This window comes from Anomaloglossus baeobatrachus, chromosome 5 (genome assembly GCF_048569485.1).
Source record: "Anomaloglossus baeobatrachus isolate aAnoBae1 chromosome 5, aAnoBae1.hap1, whole genome shotgun sequence".
Classification (NCBI taxonomy): domain Eukaryota; kingdom Metazoa; phylum Chordata; class Amphibia; order Anura; family Aromobatidae; genus Anomaloglossus; species Anomaloglossus baeobatrachus.
Genome location: NC_134357.1, coordinates 510,363,504 through 510,383,329, shown reverse-complemented (window position 1 = coordinate 510,383,329; position 19,826 = coordinate 510,363,504). Strand labels below are relative to the sequence as shown.

Here is a 19,826-nt window from a genome sequence, read left to right as displayed (position 1 = left end):
AAGGTGGGCGGGATGTTATGTCCCGCTCATCTCCGCCCCTCCACTTCTATTGGCCGGCCACTTAGTGACGTCGCTGTGACGCTGAACGCACCTCCCCCTTGAAGGAGCTATTGTTCGGCGGTCACAGCGACGTCGCCGAACAGGGATGTGCGTGCGAAGCTGCCGTAGCGATAATGTTCGCTACGGCAGCAAGCACCAGATATCGCATGTACGACGGGGGCGGGTACTATCGCGCTCGACATCGCTAGCAATTGCGAGCGATGTCACAACATGTAAAGCCCGCCTAAGACCTCAGGGTAATGCAGATATGTGGTAGAAAACAAATGAGATCTTACACTATGTGATCGGATTGTCCAGTGCTGATGCCCCACGTGATTTCCTTCAGTCTTAGTTTATATAGAGGCCATAACGATATTGGTCTCAGTGGTGATGCCAGTACGTGTGAGGTGATGTGATTGTACTGCTCCTTGATGGATTATAGAGATCATGTGTCCTAGATGCCGCCATCACCGCTACTGCCACTGATTAGCTGTAATGTTCATGTGCGCATGTGATGTGCTGAAACATGAAGGAGTTGTCTTCATAAGACATTATATTGTTCTAGTTTATATAAAGAAGAGAGAATAGAATTGCTACACTTTTTATATTTTCTCATGTTTCCCCTTATTTCTATTAGTTGTTTTATCACATGAGATTTTTATGATGTTACATTGTCACCTTCTGCCAATTCAGGTCCCTACAATATCTGATCCTCTCAGTGGAGATTTTCTATATAAGAGAACTTTTTCAATTGACCCGACAAGGATGGATAAGGACAAAATGGTGGAGAGGATATTACACCTCACCCTAGAGATCCTCTTCCGGCTTACTGGAGAGGTGAGAGATTCTGATGACGTCACATTACATCATTCTTATCTATGGGAATAACAGATGGACAGAACTGGAGAGGTGAGGACTCTGGAAATGTCTGTAGTGAGATTTATTAATGTGTCTCTCCATAACCAGGATTACACAGTAGTGAAGAAGACCTCTAGTGATCGCTGTCAGGACACTGTGTCTGAGGGACGGGGAAGACCCCTGAGCCCAATCACGGGACCTCCACCTCACCCCCTGATACATGAGGACATCAATGACCAGAAGATCCTAGAACTCACCCACAAGATGATTGAGCTGCTGACTGGAGAGGTGACACTGCTGGGAATGCTGGGACATTATACAGTAACGCTATGAAGGGATCAGGGGGTGACGGTATCATTGTATGTGTCAGGTTCCTATAAGATGTCAGGATGTCACTGTCTATTTCTCCATGGAGGAGTGGGAGTATTTAGAAGGACACAAAGATCTGTACAAGGACATCATGATGGAGGTTCCCCAGCCCCTCACATCACCAGGTAATAGACAGGACTAAATACACACGGCCTATAATTATCTGTATGTAAAGAGTGAATTCAGTCCCTGTATGTGTTTCCACCAGTTCTATCCAGTGAGAGGACAACCCCAGAGAGATGTCCCCATCTTCTTCTCCCACAGGACTGTAAACAAGAAGATCCCGATGTTTCTGATGATGATCAGGTAGATGGAGAGAAGGTGTCATGAGATCTCCCTATGATGTGTAGATTTGGAAAGAAACAGAAAGGATAGTAAACGTTTTGGTATGTCCAATAGTTCATAGCAGATATAGAGCCGGACTATTTATATATACTGATTTACCAAGAGCTCTTCAAATTGCATAAGTGAGTGCTGTAGTATTGTTTAGAGGGACATTTCCCTACTATGGAGCACCACTGTCTTCCAGAAATGTTGATGGATTTATACCAGAGACCTACAGATATTTGTCCACTTCTGCTCTCGTTCATTTTTTTGTTGTCTTGATAATTTATGATCTTTTCTAGTCATGTGACTTCTCCATCTGTCCTTGACTTTTACAATATCTATTTCAGGGTGAAATTCTGACCCATATTATTACTACAGAGACGTATGTGATGGGTGATGAGCCAAGTGAAGAGGACATTCCAGCAGATAACCGCACAGGTGAGTAGTGACCACTAAATGTAGAGAAGTCACAGATTTTACTTTTCATTGGGTGCTATAATTATTTGTTCATTTTTTTTATGGTTTGTTCAGAATTTTTTCATGTGGATTTTTAAGGACAGAAATATTTTTTTTTTTTTATATATTTTTTTTAATATACTCATATAAGCCACAGAGTTTACACACATGGCCACTCTGCACGTTCTTTTCTGGACATATGGATATGTAATTGCTGCAGGCAATCACCGGCCACAACAGAGATGTGTTAGTTTCTGCTGCAGTCAGTGATTTGCTGACTCTATCACGTGTTTGGCTGAAAGAGGACATATGAAGAATGGCAGGGCACATGGCAAGCATTGAAACAGGAATATCCGCTCTTTTCAAATTATTTAAGGGTTTATCCAGGACTTGGCTTATTTATCCTTATGTGGCTAATAACTTACACGCAACTAATTACTTCAGAGTCCAGGATGCGGCTGGTGCAAGACTAATGCCCAATATACAGTTAGGTCCAGAAATATTCGGAAAGTGACACAAATTTTGTCATTTTTACTTTTTACCAAAACCTATTCAATCTACAGTTATGTAATCAATATGTGTTTTTACGTGCATATTCTCCGCCTTAATTTGAAGAAATTTCCTAATTGGGGTAAGGGTTTAGGAATTACAGCTCTTTAACATGTTGCTCCCTGATTTTAAAGAAACAAGAAGTAATTGGACAACTATCTCAAAAGCTCTTTTATGGGCTGCATAGGGTATTCCCTCATTAATCCATCAATTAAGCAGGTAAAAGGTCTGGAGCTGATTCTAGGTGTGACATTTGTATTTGTTAGCTGTTGTTGTGAACCCACAACATGTGGTCAAAGGATTTCTCAATGGAAGAAAAACAGAAGATCATAGAGCTGAAAAAACCCCTTCACAACACCCACCCAACTGAAGAACACTCTCCAGGAAATGGATGTTTCAGTATCTAAGTCTACCATAAAGAGAAGACTTCATGAGAGCAAATACAGAGGGGTCACCACAAGGTGCAAACCATTAATCTGCCTCAAAAATATAAAGGACAGATTAGACTTTGTCAAAAACCATCTAAAGAAGTCGCCCAGTTCTGGAAAAGCATTCCATGGACAGATAAAATGATGGGAAGAAAATATACAAGAGTCTTGGAACAGCTCATGATCCATAGCACACCACATCCACTGTAAACCATGGTGAAGGCAAATTGACGGCATGGACATGCATGGCTTCCAATGGCCCTTGGTCACTGATGTTTATTGATGATGTAACTGAAGACAGAAGCATCCGGATGAATTCTGAAGTGTACAAGGCTGTACTTTCTGGTCAGATTCCACCACATGCAGAAAGGTTGATTGAACAGCGTTTCACATTACAGATGGACAATGATCCAAAACATACTGCAAAAACAGGAGGTTTTTTAAGGTAAAGAACTGGAATATTCTGCAATGGCCGAGTCATCACCAGATCTTAACCCCATCGAGCATGTATTTCAGATGCTCAAGACAAAACTTAAGGCAGAAAGACCTACAAACAATTACATTTGAAATCACCTGCAGTAAATGCCTGGCATAGCATTGCAAAGAAGGAAACCCAATGTTTAGTGACATCCATGGCTTCCAGACATCAAGCAGTTATTGTCTGCAAAAGATTCGCTACCAAGAATTAAGAATGAACATTTTATTTGTGGTATAGTACATTTGTCCAATTACTTTTGAGTCCCTGAAATGAGGAACTTTTGTAGAAAAACAACTGCAGTTTCTCAATGTTTCAAAGGATATTTTTGTTTAACCCCTGTAATTCAACCTGAAAGTTTGCATTTCAGTTGTTTCATTTTAAACTAAAAATAGTGCCCACGAAGATTCAGTCACTGTGCAAATATTTCTGTACCTAACTGCATATGTGTGCCATATCCATGCCCTTCCAGAGTGGTTCTTGAGAAAGATACTTATTTAAGGGGTTATCCTAGACTTTACCTATTTTTCCCTATGGGGCTAAGAACTTAACTTCTTGCCTGTTTTGCCCAGTGCCAATCTCTGCCCGCTCGGAGGGCTCATGGACTGCTCCTGCAGACAACTTTGCTTCATTTGACGTAAAAAAAAAAGCAGCTCTTCGTCTTCCAGACTGCTCTTTTGATGGGGTGTCACTCCCAACGTCATTCTGACAGACAGCCTTCTCTCCACTGTTTGACAGTCACCTCCCCACTGCCAATCAGCATGACATCAGAAGTGATGCCCCACCAAGAGATCAGAGTAGACGAGAAATAGCTGCTCCGTTGTCATGATGTGACTGGAATGTGGGAATTGCTGGCAGGAGCAGTCTGATCACTCTCGGCTGGCAGAAATTGGCTCTGTGCAGAATAAGTAGGTGTTTAGAAACTATCTGCTTGTTAGTTCTTCGCCCCATAACAAAAAATAAGCAAAGTCCCACATAAAGCCATTTAAGACTATATCTCAAGAAAAACCCTTGAAGGCAACCTTGAAGCAGCTGCAAAAGCAGACAAGAATTTTAGGGTGTATAAAAAGAGAGATTAGATCCCGTGATCCCAACATATTGTTACCCCTCTATAAATCACTTGTAAGGCCACATCTAGAATATGGGATCCAGTTTTGGGTTCCACATTTTTATAAAGGATACTCAGAAGTTAGAGTCAGTTCAAAGGTGAGCAACTAGACTACTACAAGGAATGGAAGGCCTCCCATATGATGACAGGTTGAAAAAGTTGGATTTGTTTAGCTTAGAAAAAAGACGTCTCAGAGGAGATCTTATAAATACTGACTGGCACATGACTTACTCTTTCCAAAGACAATACTAATGACCAGGGGGCATACACTGCGAGTGGAAGAAAAGCGATGCCGGCAGCTAAATATGAAAGGGTTCTTTTCAGTTAGAGCAGTCAGACTGTGGAATGCCCTACCACAAGAGGTAGTAACGGCGGATACTATAACGGCCTTTAAAAAAAGGGCTGGATGATTTCCTCAGTACACGTAACATTGTTGGTTATAAATAACAATGACAAAATGTAGAATTGGTGGAGGGTTGAACTAGATGGACCTAGGACTTTTTTTTCAACCCATGTAACTATGTAACCTTTGTTTTTGCGGCATGTGTCATGAACCAGTCCCACCTGGGATGATTGTACTGAGAAGAGGTAATGAATGTCACTGTAAGGCTATGTGCCCACGGGAGCTTGCTCCTGCGGATTTTGCCGCGGAAAACCTGCGGATTTATCTGGATTTTCTAGATAAATCCGCAGGTTTAAGCAAGTACAGACACTCCCTATGTTACTGTCGCGGGCGGAGGAGGGGACGCTGCGCTCACCACGCTCGGGTCCGGCGCTGCTGCTGCTCGGTGGCTCGAGCGGTGGGCCGGATCCAGGGACTCGAGCGGCGCTCCTCGCCCGTGAGTGAAAGGGGATGATTTCTGGGTTTGGGAAGTCAGTCCGTGACGCCACCCACGGTTTGTGGTGATAATGGGACACCACCGCTGCTCTGGACGGGGATCCCGGGAGCGATGACAGGGAGCAGCTGAGCTGTTTCTCTCCCCTCCGTGGGTAGGGGGTTTGGTGGTCCCGGGGCCCGGTGATGGTGACTGGGAGTGGCAGGAGTTGGCAGGAGTTGGGGAGGTGCAGGGTCGCGGGGCAGCGCAGTGCCAGACGGCACAATAGTACTCACTTAGCCAGTAACGTACACGGAGTCTCCGGTAAAACAAACGGCTGGATGGACGGGTCCCACAGGCGGCTGCGGTGTTTTTCTCCTGACCCCAGGTTGGTAGTGTATGTCCTTTCCTGCACCTTCTTGTACGCTCCTTCTGTGCTCCGGTTTCCAGCTGGCTCCCCGGTTCGGTACCGGACGGGCCACCACCCTGTCCCGGCTACCTACGGTTCCACCAAGACTGTCTTCCCGGCTCCCACAGATGGCCACTACCGTCTGCCTCACTGGCTACACGAGGGCCCTAGGCTCCAACCTAGGCCCCAGTCTGCGTCTGCCTCTCTGTAGACCACCTCTTCTTTCCTCTGCCTGAACTTGTCTGTGTTGTTTCCTGCCTCAGACCAGCTAGACTCCTCGGTGGGCGTGTCCATCTGCCTGATTCCGCCCACCTGGTGTGTCTGTCTGAACCCGAGGGAGGAAATCAGGTCTCACTGGAGATGACTGCTGTGACCTGCTGGGGGTGGGTGTGTGTGTGTGTGTGTGTGTTGTTACCTGTGGCCCCTGGTTAGTCCATGGTGCCACATTACCCTATGGGACATGGGGAGTGTCTGTGTCCATGCTGCGGAATGTCTGGCTGCGAAATATGCTGCCAATTAACTGCATGTCAATTATTCCTGTGGATTTACCTGCGGAAATCCCGGACCTCCACTATGGAGATAGAGGCCGGGAGTTCCGCTGGTAAATCGCATGAATATCCGCAGGTTTACCGCAACAATTCCGCTGGAATCCCGCAGCTATGTATAGCTACGGATTCCGGGGAGGTGCTGCGGGAAACCTGCACCCGTACCTGCGGATATATCCGCAGGAGCAAGCTCCCGTGGGCACATAGCCTTACACTGTATAATATGGACTTCCAGAACCTCTGGATGATGTTTAAGAGGATTTTTAGAACGAAGACTTGAATAATACTAATTGAGCATCTTGTAGATAGGTTAAAATGTTACTTTTAGTGACTTGATAAAAACCTTCCTTCTGTATAGACATGCATTACAGAAAAATATATACCCATGTCATATCCCTGCTGATCCGTTTCATGTTTGTTCAGAACCCTTAATTATAGCTTGGCGAACAATACCAGCAAGCAGAGTACAGGGTTGCTAACCTACTATTTTTTATTTTTTTTTTTTCTGCACAACTGGACCAAATTTTACGGACGGTCCACATTTTTACCAGCCATTTGGCATGTCCCTTAATGAAGCCATGTCCTTTGATAAACGCATACCCTTTGATAAAGCCACGATGTCCTAAAAAATAGTACAGAGTAAGCGCACATAGTGAGAATTTCACCCACCATGTATACCGAATAAATTCACCCAGTTTACAAGACGAGAGAAGTGGTACTGTGCAATGTATACAGTATACAGAATAATACAGATACTGAGAATTACACCCAGTATACAGGACAGGTATACAAGAAAGAAGAAGTGGTACTGTGCAGTGTAAATACACAGATAATACAGATACTGAGAATTACACCCATTATACAGGACTGAAGAAGTGGTACTTTGCAGTGCATAATTACATCCAGTGTCCACAGATCCCCACCATATACTGTAATATAGCCCGCACTCAATATACATGGGTTAATACACTATACTATACTATATAATGTAGAGCTGTGCCTATGTATATAATTTATGGTGTGGAGTCCACACTATGCACTTTATACACAGCTCTATAATTTACTACATTCAACAACATTGAAATTGCAAAACTAAGATTAAAAATTTGTGGAGTAATAGAAATAATCGGATAAAGGCATTATTGATCTGGAACTGATGAAAATAATGAAACAGCATTTTGAAACATTTCAATTTAATAATTATGGAGTATGAGCCAAGTGCAGAAATCTCAGCACTTGTAGCCTCATCTGCTATCACTAAGGTTAACAATGGACATCTGAGGGAGGTTCTGCCGCTGAATGCACTTGGGCAAATCATCAAAATCCACTGCTGGCAGCTCTTGTGTAATCACCGACCCATGACATCCTAGATGTGCTAGATTGAGACAAGTCCAGAGACACTGCAGGCACAAGACCACATTTAGGCCACACAGGCTGCTCACAGTAGCTCCAGCAATATGTGGTCTGGCATTGTCATGTTGAATAATGTTTCCAGGGACACTTTGGAGAAATGACCACAGCACCGGTTCTACGACCAAATGAAATGTAATGCTGAGATGTTAGTGCACCTAGAATGAAGGCTAGAAGGGTCTAGCTACCGTACATTTTGCCAGGAGTAGAATTGGTGTCACATTTTCTCATGCAGACTTCCTCATAAGTTGTCCACTTGGTCTCCGGGCCAATATACAGCTATCATGCGTTCAAGAAAAAATTAAGACTCTTTGCTAAAGAGGGCAGACCTTATTCCAGCTTTTATTGCCATCTTACTCTGCACCATGATAGGCGTTGAGATCGGTGGCATGAGGTTAATGGATGTCTGGCTCGAAGCCCAATGTCATGTAAACCCCTTCTAACGGATTGTGTGCAGACTGTATGTTGCATACCAAGCCTAAGGCGTCAAACATTTTCACTTGAAGTACAGAATGAATCAATGGTGTCACAAGTGGTGCGGCCACTTCTTCAAAGTGTCCCAGGAACCATTGCTCAACACGATATTGAACAGCTGCATGTTGCTTGTGCTACTGTGAGCTGCCATAAAGGGGTTGTCTAGGCTTGAGGTGCAAGTCTGCAGTCACTGTATGTGAGTGCAGACTTTGTGAATACCCACAGTACCTACTGTCACGATTCTTCGGTGCTTGGAGATTGCGATTATGTAATTGCAAGTATGCTTAATTCACTTGTATTGACTGAGGCTAGTCACATCTAGTCGGCATGTGACCACATGTATGCAAAGCACATTATTGTGGTCACAAGCCAGCCTGCTTCCTGCGCTGCGGCTGGAGAATCCTGAAAGTGCACACACTGAAGATTCACAAGTATACAGTCACATAGAGTGACTGCAGACTTGTTCCCCAAGTCTGGAAACACCTTTAACCCCTTCAGCTCCAGGGCGTTTTCCGTTTTTGGTTCTTTTTTGCGCCTCTTCTTCTGAGAGCCATAACTTTTTTTTTATTTTTCTGTCAATCTTGCAGTATGAGGGCTTGTTTTTTGCGGGACGAGTTGTACTTTTAAATGAAACCATAAGTTTTACCATATAGTGTACTGGAAAACAGCAAACAAAATTCCAAGTGTGGAAAAACTGCAAAAAAAGTGTGATCGCACAATAGTTTTTGGGATATTTTATTCACCATGTTCACTATATGGTAAAACTGATTTATCGTTATGATGCCTGAGGTTGGTGCAAGTTTGTAGACACCAAACATGTATAGGTTTACTTGTATCTAAGGGGTTAAAAAAAATTCACAAGCTTGTCCAATAAAAGTGGTGCACAATTTGCGCCATGTTCCAAAACCATTAGCGTACTCATTTTTCCGGATCTATGGCTGTGACGGCTTATTTTTTGCGTCTCAAGCTGACGTTTTTAATGGTATCATTTTTGCGCAGATGCTACTTTTTGATCGCCTGTTATTGCATTTTGCGCAAAACTTGCGACCAAAAAACGTAATTGTGGCGTTTGGAATTTTTTTCCCGCTATACCATTTACCGATCAGATTAATTGATTTTACATTTTGATAGATCGGGCATTTCTGAACGCGGCGATACCAAATATGTGTATATTTTTTTATTTTTTTAATCCTTTAATTTTCAATGGGGCGAAAGGGGGTGATTTGAACTTTTTAGTTTTTTTTTAAAAAAACTTTTTTTTTTACTTTTCTGCAGATATGGTGCTTTACTCTCAATGCTGGCATTATGCCAGCACTGAGAGAAAGTGACTCATGTTAGCTATAGGCGTCATCACATGACCTTGTGCTACCATGGCAACCACCGGAAGTCACGTGATCGCGCACGTGACTTCCGGTGGGGGCGGCGGTAAGTAAAAGTAGTGGCAGCGATTTTGGCAGCGAGATGTAGGGGGTTCAAAGTTGCGGGTGGAAAGCGATTCCACTCGTAACTTGCAGGCACACATGTCAGCTGTTGAAATCAGCTTATATGTGCGCGGATCGCCGCGACCTGCCCACGGCAGGGGGCGGGGATTAGCCTCACACAATCCATGACGGATATATCAGTCATGGGTTGTGAAGGGGTTAATGGATGAACATGCTACCATGACCTGCAGAGTCTACAGACTTGTCACACATCAAGCACATTTGGGAAGACAGGAGCTACCAGCAGCGTATCTTCATGATATGCCCATGTGCATTCAGCGGCAGAACCTTCTGCAGACCACCACTAATAACTTCAGTGATGTGAGCTGAGGCTGGAAGTACCGGACGTTCTGCACGTAGCTCAAACTCCAGACTGAAAAAATTGAGAGCTTTAAAAATGTTTGTTTCTTTATTTACATTAATTAGATATTATTTTCTTGTCTGTTCATCCTGTGATTTCCATAACTCTTTCCATCTTTGTGTTGCAATTTCAATGTTGAGGATTGTATATATAGTGTGGAGGTGTGCCTGTGAAAAAGTGCATATTGCAAAGTCCACACTATGTACACAGCATAATTCTATACACACAGCATCACACTATAAACTATAGTATGCCACATACGTGACATAGGATGTGCTAAGACTCCACTTGGGATACATCACTGAGACTCCTCTAGCTGTGTATATATCATATAGTGGACACAGGCTGCTGGCTGCATATATATATATATATACACCGCAATATACAGGATACAAGCTGATGGCTGCATATACAGCTCTGGCAAAAATTGAGAGACCACTGCAAAATTGTCAGTTTTTTTTATATTTCTCTTAATATGTATATTTATGAACAAAAAATGTAAATTGTTCTTTTATTCTATATACTACTGACATGTCTCCGAATTTCCAAGCAATAAATTTTGTATTTATTTTCTGTAAATGAGAAATTGTCAAAATAACAAAAAAAATGCATTGCTTTCAGACCTCAAATAATGCAAAGAAAACAAGTTCCTAATCATTTAGAAATAACAATACTAATGTTTTAACTCAGGAAGAGTTCACAAATCAATATTTTGTGGAATATTCATGATTTTTAATCACAGCTTTCATGCGTCTTGGCATGCTTTCCACTAGTCTTTCACACTGCTTTTGGGTGACCTTATGCCACTCATGGTGCAAAACTTTAAGCAGTTTTTCTTTTGTTTGATGGCTTGTGACTATCTATCTTCCTCTTGATTACGTTCCAGAGGTTTTCAATGGGGTTCAGGTCTGGAGATTGGGCTGGCCATGACAGGGTTTTAATGTGGTGGTCCTTCATCCACACATTGATTGACCTAGCTGTGTGGCATGGCGCATTGTCCTGCTGGAAAAAACAGTCCTCAGTTGGGGAACATTGCCTGAGCAGAAGGCAGCAACTGTTTTTCCAGGAAAACCTTGTATGTAGCTTGATTCATACGTCCTTCGTAAAGTTTAATCTAAATGATTATGAACTTGTTTTCTTTGCATTATTTGAGGTCTGAAAGGAATGTTTTTTGTTTTTTTTGTTCTATTGGCCATTTCTCATTTTCAGAAAATAAAGACAAAATGTATTGCTTGGAAATTCGGAGACATGTTGTCAGTAGTTTATAGAATAAAAGAACAATTTACATTTTACTCAAAAATATACCTATAAAGTGAAAAATCAGAAAAACTGAACATTTTGCAGTGGTTTCTTAATTTTTGCCAGAGCTGTATACAGTCATGGCTGAAAGTGTTAGCACCCTTGAAATTGTTCCAGAAAATGAAGTATTTCTTCCACAAAATCATTGCAATTACACATGTTTTGTTATACACATGTTTATTTCCCTTGTTTGTATTGGAACATAACTAACTGTAGAGGTTGTTGGTTCAAGTCCCAGGGACATTCACATAAAAAAAGAAGTTGACATTTTTGCAATTTTTTTTTATTTCTTTTTTAGTAATTTTATAGGAACAAAACAATCTGATTATTTCTTCACCTCTAGAATACTGGTACATAGAAATACACTGCAATGTATAGCTGTATCTCTATGTACCTGTATAATCTGGTTCTGTATGCAATACAGCTCAAGATTACAAAATCTCCCTATCTCTCTCAGGCTGGGCTATAGCTCCTAGATTGAGCTGCTGCCTACAGAGTCACGAGTTTGAGACCAAAGAAGAGTATTATTTATTTAATTTATGCACGTGTAGAGAGATGCTGACCCCGCAGGAGGAGCTACAGAGCTGGCAAAAGTGAGACAAAGTTGGAACCAAAGCCCAGACTGCCCGGACAATGGGATTGAGCCCTCAAATTGGGACAGTCCTGCTAAATTCAGGATCGTTGGAAGCTATGGAATATCCACAACTTATCCTACAGATTAGTTGTTGACTTGCATTTTACAGTTTTGAGGACAACATAGTCAAATATTGAGCCATGTCATATAGAGAAATCATGTAGGTATATGTCTAAGCAGTGGATTGAGCAGGACTCGGGTATAGAGAAAGTCAAGATCAATTTCTAGTAGTGATACAAGGTCTACTGTTGTCGTGACTGTTTTAATCAGTTGAAAATTTAATTTTTATTACATCTACGTTTGTATGCTATAAAATGGTTAGTAATATCTAATTTAATATTTTTTTAAGAAAGTGTTTTTGGAAAATTAAAAGTATTTTCTTTATTTTTTGGCAGATGACTGGAAAACAAGCTCAGAAAAATATATATTTTCAGATTTAAAAGAGGATGATTATATCACATCAGATACATGTGAAGGCCATGCCATTATACCAGATATGCCCTCAGTCCTTCACAGTAAAGATTTATCATTTGATCATTGTGAACAAGTTCTACCTACTGATTCGTCACAGAGTGTTAATCGAAAAAAGTATAACATAATAGACGGTGAACATCAAAGAACTCACTTGAGAAAGAAGCCATTTTCATGTTCAGCATGTGGGAAATGTTTTATAGGTAAATCAGCACTTGCTAGACATCAGAGAATTCACACAGGGGAGAAGCCATTTTCATGTTCAGAATGTGGGAAAAGTTTTACACAAAAATCATATCTTGTTGCACATCATAGGATTCATACAGGGGAGAAGCCATTTTCATGTTCAGAATGTGGGAAAAGTTTTACAAAGAAATCATATCTTGTTGAACATCTCAGAATTCACACAGGGGAGAAGCCATTTTCCTGTTCAGAATGTGGAAACTGTTGTTCCACAAAATCTGATCTTGTTAAACATCAGAGAATTCACACAGGGGAGAAGCCATTTTCATGTTCAGAATGTGGGAAATATTTTGCTGAAAAATCAACTCTTCTTAGACATCTGAGAATTCACACAGGAGAGAAGCGATTTTCATGTACAGAATGTGGGAAAGGTTTTACAGAGAAATCAACTCTTATTAGACATTATAGAATTCACAGAGGGGAGAAGCCATTTTCATGTTCCGAGTGTGGGAAATCTTTTACAGATAAATCAACTCTTGTCAGACATCAGAGAATTCTCACAGGAGAGAAGCTGGTTTCATGTTCAAAATATGGGAAACGTTTTAAGAAGACGTAATTGTCATGTTCATATTGTGGGGAAAGTTTTATCTACAGCTTTAATCTCTTCCCAACATCCACTGTACATATATGTGCAAGTCAGTAGCAGTTGTATGAAGCAGGCACAGCGACTGAGCCTGTCCTACTCCCATGAGATAATTGCTGTTCTTCAGCCTCCATCAGAGAATGGAGCTGAGCTCTGCACGCTGCTGATATCTTCTTAAAGGGAAGGTGTTGTATAAAAAAAAAACCTTTTTTTCAATAACTGAAAAAATATAAAGTATTAATGTTTTAATGTTATGTTTAAATAAAATTATTTGTTTTTAATTGAGAAAAATATTTAAAAAAAATTTAAAAGTTTGATATTTTCCACTTTTACACTTGCAGCTGCTGAAATCCTACAGACAGGCTACTGTAGAACTAACTCACATTACAGCTGCAGTATAAGTGGGCAGAATCTGCTCTCCTGTGTGTGATGTCACAGCTCCCCCTCCCAATCTGAATGTTTCCAAAGGGATAAGGGAAAATGAAGTTTAGGATCACAGTGCGGAGCAATTTTGTTGGTGGCCATAGAGTGATCTTAATATGTCTAAAGTGTCACTAAGGACAGCTGTATAGTGCTCCACTGTATCCTGCACCGTACTGTATACCAATGCCCCGTTGGCTGTATCCCAATGCCTTGCTGACTGTATCCCAATCCCCCTCTGGCTGTATCCCAATGCCTTGCTGACTGTTTCCCTATGACTTGCTTGCTGTTTCCCTATGCCTTGCTTGCTGTTTCCCTATGCCTTGCTTACTGTTTCCCTATGCCTTGCTGGCTGTTTCCCTATGCCTTGCTGGCTGTTTCCCTATGACTTGCTGACTGTTTCCCTATGACTTGCTGACTGTATCCTGCTCCCCCATATACTGTACTGCCGGCCAAGATCGGAGGTCCGAGGTAACATGCGGTGAGGAGGGGTGATCTGCAGCCTGAGCGGCACTGCACTACAGATGTCATGCCGCACTCACCGCTCCCAGCCAGATGCACTCACCTCAGACCTGCTCCCCCACTCCCCCGGCAGCCTGTCCTGTAAGCGATCACAGTACGAGCAGCGGAGGCCCGGGGTTAGCAGAGTGGGCGGGGGGTGCGCGGCAGAGTGTGGGGGGCACAGGAGGATCAGTTACGGTTACAATCACTGTTGCCCAGCGCCAGTACTCACCCCATCCATCCCGGCGGGTGACAGGGGGGAAGTGGAGCACACAGCATACGCTATGTGCTCCACAAAGATGGCACTGATCTCCTCCCACTGCTGTGATCTGGACAGCTCAGGGGGCGCGTCCATTTCACATCAGATGCCTTCTCTATGTTACAGGATAGGGTCGGAGTCCGACAACGCTCTTCTATGCCCAGGGGGCTGCCATAAAGGGGGTGAGTAACTGTCGTTAAAAACACTCCATTTGCACCAGTCCCGTGCAAATGTGACTCCAGCCTAAATACTGCTGTCAATCTCTGGAGCACAATTGAAATGCGAGAATTGTTTTTCCTCTAACATAACAAAAAACTAGACTTCTTTTATATTGATGTAATCATACTGACTTGAGTTATGATGCCGGGTCATTTTTTACTGCCCAATGATCACTTTTCAGCATGATGGCTCAGTGGTTAGCCTGGGTTTGAATCCCACCAAGGACAACATCTGCAAGGAGTTTGTATGTTCTCCCCGTGTTTGCTGGGGTTTTCTATGGGTTCTCTGGTTTCGTCACATGCTTCAAAGACCGGAAATTTAGATTGTGAGCCCCATTGGGGATAGTGATGATGTCTATAAAACAAAGTGAAAGTAATGGTTTTATATAGGTGAGTAAAACAAAATAAACACCATCAGAACAAAACACACAAAAAAATTGGGATTTCTTTTTGTTTGTTTTTTTGCAATTCAGTACATTGTATAGGAAAATGAATGATGTAATTCATACTGCAAAACTAAAGCTCCCATGTGGCTATATCTATGGAAAAATTAAAAAAAAAAATGCTTAAATGTGCTTTGCCTCTTCATTTGTCTGTTAGACAGATTATCATCTTACTCTGATTTTTTTTGTTGGTAGATTATGTGCACAGGATGCTTTTCATTTGATGTTTTTACTCTGTCACACGATTATTTTGGGATACTTTTAATCCCGCTGCATGAATAAACTCCAAAACTTTGTCAATTTTTGAACTAATCAACCAATCTAATCTTGCGTGTTGGAAACATATACAGTTAGGTCCAGAAATATTTGGACAGTGACACAAGTTTTGTTATTTTAGCTGTTTACAAAAACATGTTCAGAAATACAATTATATATATAATATGGGCTGAAAGTGCACACTCCCAGCTGCAATATGAGAGTTTTCACATCCAAATCGGAGAAAGGGTTTAGGAATCATAGCTCTGTAATGCATAGCCTCCTCTTTTTCAAGGGACCAAAAGTAATTGGACAAGGGACTCTAAGGGCTGCAATTAACTCTGAAGGCGTCTCCCTCGTTAACCTGTAATCAATGAAGTAGTTAAAAGGTCTGGGGTTGATTACAGGTGTGTGGTTTTGCATTTGGAAGCTGTTGCTGTGACCAGACAACATGCGGTCTAAGGAACTCTCAATTGAGGTGAAGCAGAACATCCTGAGGCTGAAAAAAAAGAAAAAATCCATCAGAGAGATAGCAGACATGCTTGGAGTAGCAAAATCAACAGTCGGGTACATTCTGAGAAAAAAGGAATTGACTGGTGAGCTTGGGAACTCAAAAAGGCCTGGGCGTCCACGGATGACAACAGTGGTGGATGATCGCCGCATACTTTCTTTGGTGAAGAAGAACCCGTTCACAACATCAACTGAAGTCCAGAACACTCTCAGTGAAGTAGGTGTATCTGTCTCTAAGTCAACAGTAAAGAGAAGGCTCCATGAAAGTAAATACAAAGGGTTGACCTCTAGATGCAAACCATTCATCAATTCCAAAAATAGACAGGCCAGAGTTAAATTTGCTGAAAAACACCTCATGAAGCCAGCTCAGTTCTGGAAAAGTATTCTATGGACAGATGAGACAAAGATCAACCTGTACCAGAATGATGGGAAGAAAAAAGTTTGGAGAAGAAAGGGAACGGCACATGATCCAAGGCACACCACATGCTCTGTAAAACATGGTGGAGGTAACGTGATGACATGGGCATGCATGGCTTTCAATGGCACTGGGTCACTTGTGTTTATTGATGACATAACAGCAGACAAGAGTAGCCGGATGAATTCTGAAGTCTACCGGGATATACTTTCAGCCCAGATTCAGCCAAATGCCGCAAAGTTGATCGGACGGCGCTTCATAGTACAGATGGACAATGACCCCAAACATACAGCCAAAGCTACCCAGGAGTTCATGAGTGCAAAAAAGTGGAACATTCTGCAATGGCCAAGTCAATCACCAGATCTTAGCCCAATTGAGCATGCATTTCACTTGCTCAAATCCAGACTTAAGACGGAAAGACCCACAAACAAGCAAGACCTGAAGGCTGCGGCTGTAAAGGCCTGGCAAAGCATTAAGAAGGAGGAAACCCAGCGTTTGGTGATGTCCATGGGTTCCAGACTTAAGGCAATGATTGCCTCCAAAGGATTCGCAACAAAATATTGAAAATAAAAATATTTTGTTTGGGTTTGGTTTATTTGTCCAATTACTTTTGACCTCCTAAAATGTGGAGTGTTTGTAAAGAAATGTGTACAATTCCTACAATTTCTATCAGATATTTTTGTTCAAACCTTCAAATTAAACGTTACAATCTGCACTTGAATTCTGTTGTAGAGGTTTCATTTCAAATCCAATGTGGTGGCATGCAGAGCTCAACTCGCGAAAATTGTGTCACTGTCCAAATATTTCTGGACCTAACTGTATAATGAAAAATTGCTGATTGCTTTTTTTACTCCCATTTTAAAGGTGGATTCACACTGAAACTGATTGATGTGAAACTTGATCACTTGATTTTATATTGCACTTTGGGGTCACATGTCCAATTTTCCATACTCCAGTTTTGACTTGACAGATATCTTAAAGGGATTATTCATCACTTTGCTTTTTTTATGCTAAAGGGCTAGGAACATCCAGGGAGGTAATAGATTACTACTTGTCCATTATGCCTAGTGACGATCTCTGCCTACTCAAAGCGGTACCAAACCACTCCTTGGAGTGGTTCTGCTCCTTTTATTTAACTTCGCGTCAACAGGGCAGCTTTTCTTCTTTTAGTCTGGTCTGTTGACAGAGCATCACTGCCATCATCAAACTGATTGACAGCCAGCTTCCCGCAGTTAGGCAGTGGTGAATCACGTGTCAATGAGGATGACATCGGCAGTCACACATTGTCATTAGAGCAGAGCAGAAGAGAATGAAGTGCCCTGTCGACATGATGTCACCGGGAGCTACAGTATGACCGACAGGAGCTATAACCACTCTGAGCCGACAGAGATTGGCGGTGGCCAGAACAGGCAGTAGTTAGCAACTACCTGCCTGTACATTTTTAGCCCTATATAAAAAAATAAGCAAAGTACTAGATAATCCCCTTTTATTAAAGTGGGCATTCAGTGTATGTGGACTTATATGCATGCTATATTTTACATATTTGTGCAATAGAACTAAAATTTCAATAGGTGGTCGGTAACTTTAGTATAATCATACTGATCTGTAAAAATAAAGTCCAAAAAATGTCAGAATTGTGGGATTTATTTTCTTCTTTTCCCACCATCGTGCCCCACTTGTAATTTTCTCCTCATTATTCAGTATCTTTATGAATAAAGTCATTCAAAGGTACAACTTATCCTGTAAAAAAAGCCCTCATATAGCTATGTTGATGGACACTATAAAAGTTATGGCTTTTTGAAGAGGTTCTCAGTAAACAGAAAACCATATTATTGGTTCCAGTATACACTACCATATATATAACCTACAAAAAGAATACTGAAACTCATATTTAAAACAATTTTTATTATTGAAAAATTGTTAAAATATTACAAAGAGGAAAATGAGGGGAGGGGGGAAAGGGAGCAAGGAAAATGAACAGTGAATATAAAATTCACTGTTCATTTTCCTTGCTCCCTTTCCCCCCTCCCCTCATTTTCCTCTTTGTAATATTTTAACAATTTTTCAATAATAAAAATTGTTTTAAATATGAGTTTCAGTATTATTTTTGTAGGTTATATATTTTTGAAGAGGTTGTTAAACTGCTGAATGAAAAATTGCCTCTTACAGGAAGTGGGTGGTATAAAGTTTGAATATATTTGTTCTTTGCTTTTTGATCAGAGAGATAAAAATTCTGAAAGGAATGGAAAGCTAATCTCATGCAAGATTTAGAAATGTCGATTATGGCTATGAGAAGACTGCTGAATAGCTATGTTACGCCCTGGGGCAGCGGAGCTGCTCGGATCCAGGTGGTCCGTGGCTCGAGGGGTCCCGGATCCGGGGGCACCATCGATCAGTTTTTTAATAAAAGGGAAAATTAATAAAAATAGTCCAACTATGCCACTCGCGGTGAGCGGCCAGGGATGGTATGGCCGCCGCTGCCGGTTCTCCCTGTGGATGATGGATGGGGCAGCGTGGATGGTGAAGCCCTCCGCGAGTAGGGCTTTTCCCCAGGGGCAGGTAAGGGTTAACGTGGAGGCGCAGGGAAAGAACTCAGTCCAGACAGGGGAGTGAAGTTTGGTCGCTTTACTTAGAGCTGGGTTTGCACCCTGGAGACGTGCTGGGTCCCAGGTGTGCCCGAGTCCTGTGTCCCTGTGCCAGCTGACTTGGTGCCACTTGCCCACCGATGCACTTGTGTGTGTGTGTGTGGGTCCTCCCTGGCGTGGAGCATTTGGAGGTCCTCCTTGTGTCTGGGTCCTGCCGCAGGCAGATTGGACTATTTAAGGGAATGTGTCCCGGTCCTCCCTTTGCTGCTTATGCCTTGGACATTGCCTGGTGGGCTCTGTGATGACATTTTGTGAGGGGACGTAATACTGTGTGAGTGACAAACTATGTAGGGGAGCTCTGTGGGGACATTATACTGTGTAGGGGATGTAATACTGCCTGGAAGTCTCCGTGATTATATATTTTGTGAGGGGACATAATACTGTGTGAGAGACATACTATGCAGGGGGCTCTGTTGACATACTGTGTGAGGGGACATCATACAATTTGATGGTCTGAGTGGGGACATTATACTGGGTAGGTGGGTTGTGGGGGACTTTATACTGTAGGGGTCTGTGTGGGAACGTCATACTGCGTGGTGGGCTCTGTGGTGACACAGTGTGAGGGGCGTTTTGGGACCATACTTTTAATTGGGTTCTGTGGTGACATACTGTGCGAGGGGACATCATATTATCTGAGAGGCTTTGCGGGGATATCCTCCTGCGTGTAGAGCTGTTGATCAAGGTATAAGGGCTAAATTACAGGCACAGTATGATTTACAGTTTTTGATTAACTTCATAAAAAGCAGGAAATTGTATGTTTTTAATTGGTTACTATAGGTAGAATACATGTTAAAATAAGACCTACCCAAACATGTATTAACAGTAA

The 19,826-nt window shown here is 42.1% G+C and overlaps 1 protein-coding gene across 1 annotated transcript in view; it reads left to right on the top strand.

Moving 5' to 3' along the window:
- Positions 1 to 19,826, top strand: part of LOC142312858 (uncharacterized) — a 98,873-nt gene that overhangs the window by 29,409 nt on the left and 49,638 nt on the right. The window contains exon 8 of the mRNA XM_075351843.1: positions 12,712 to 13,303. Within this exon, the coding sequence (XP_075207958.1) occupies positions 12,712 to 13,303 (592 nt within the window). The remainder of the gene's footprint in view (positions 1 to 12,711; positions 13,304 to 19,826) is intronic.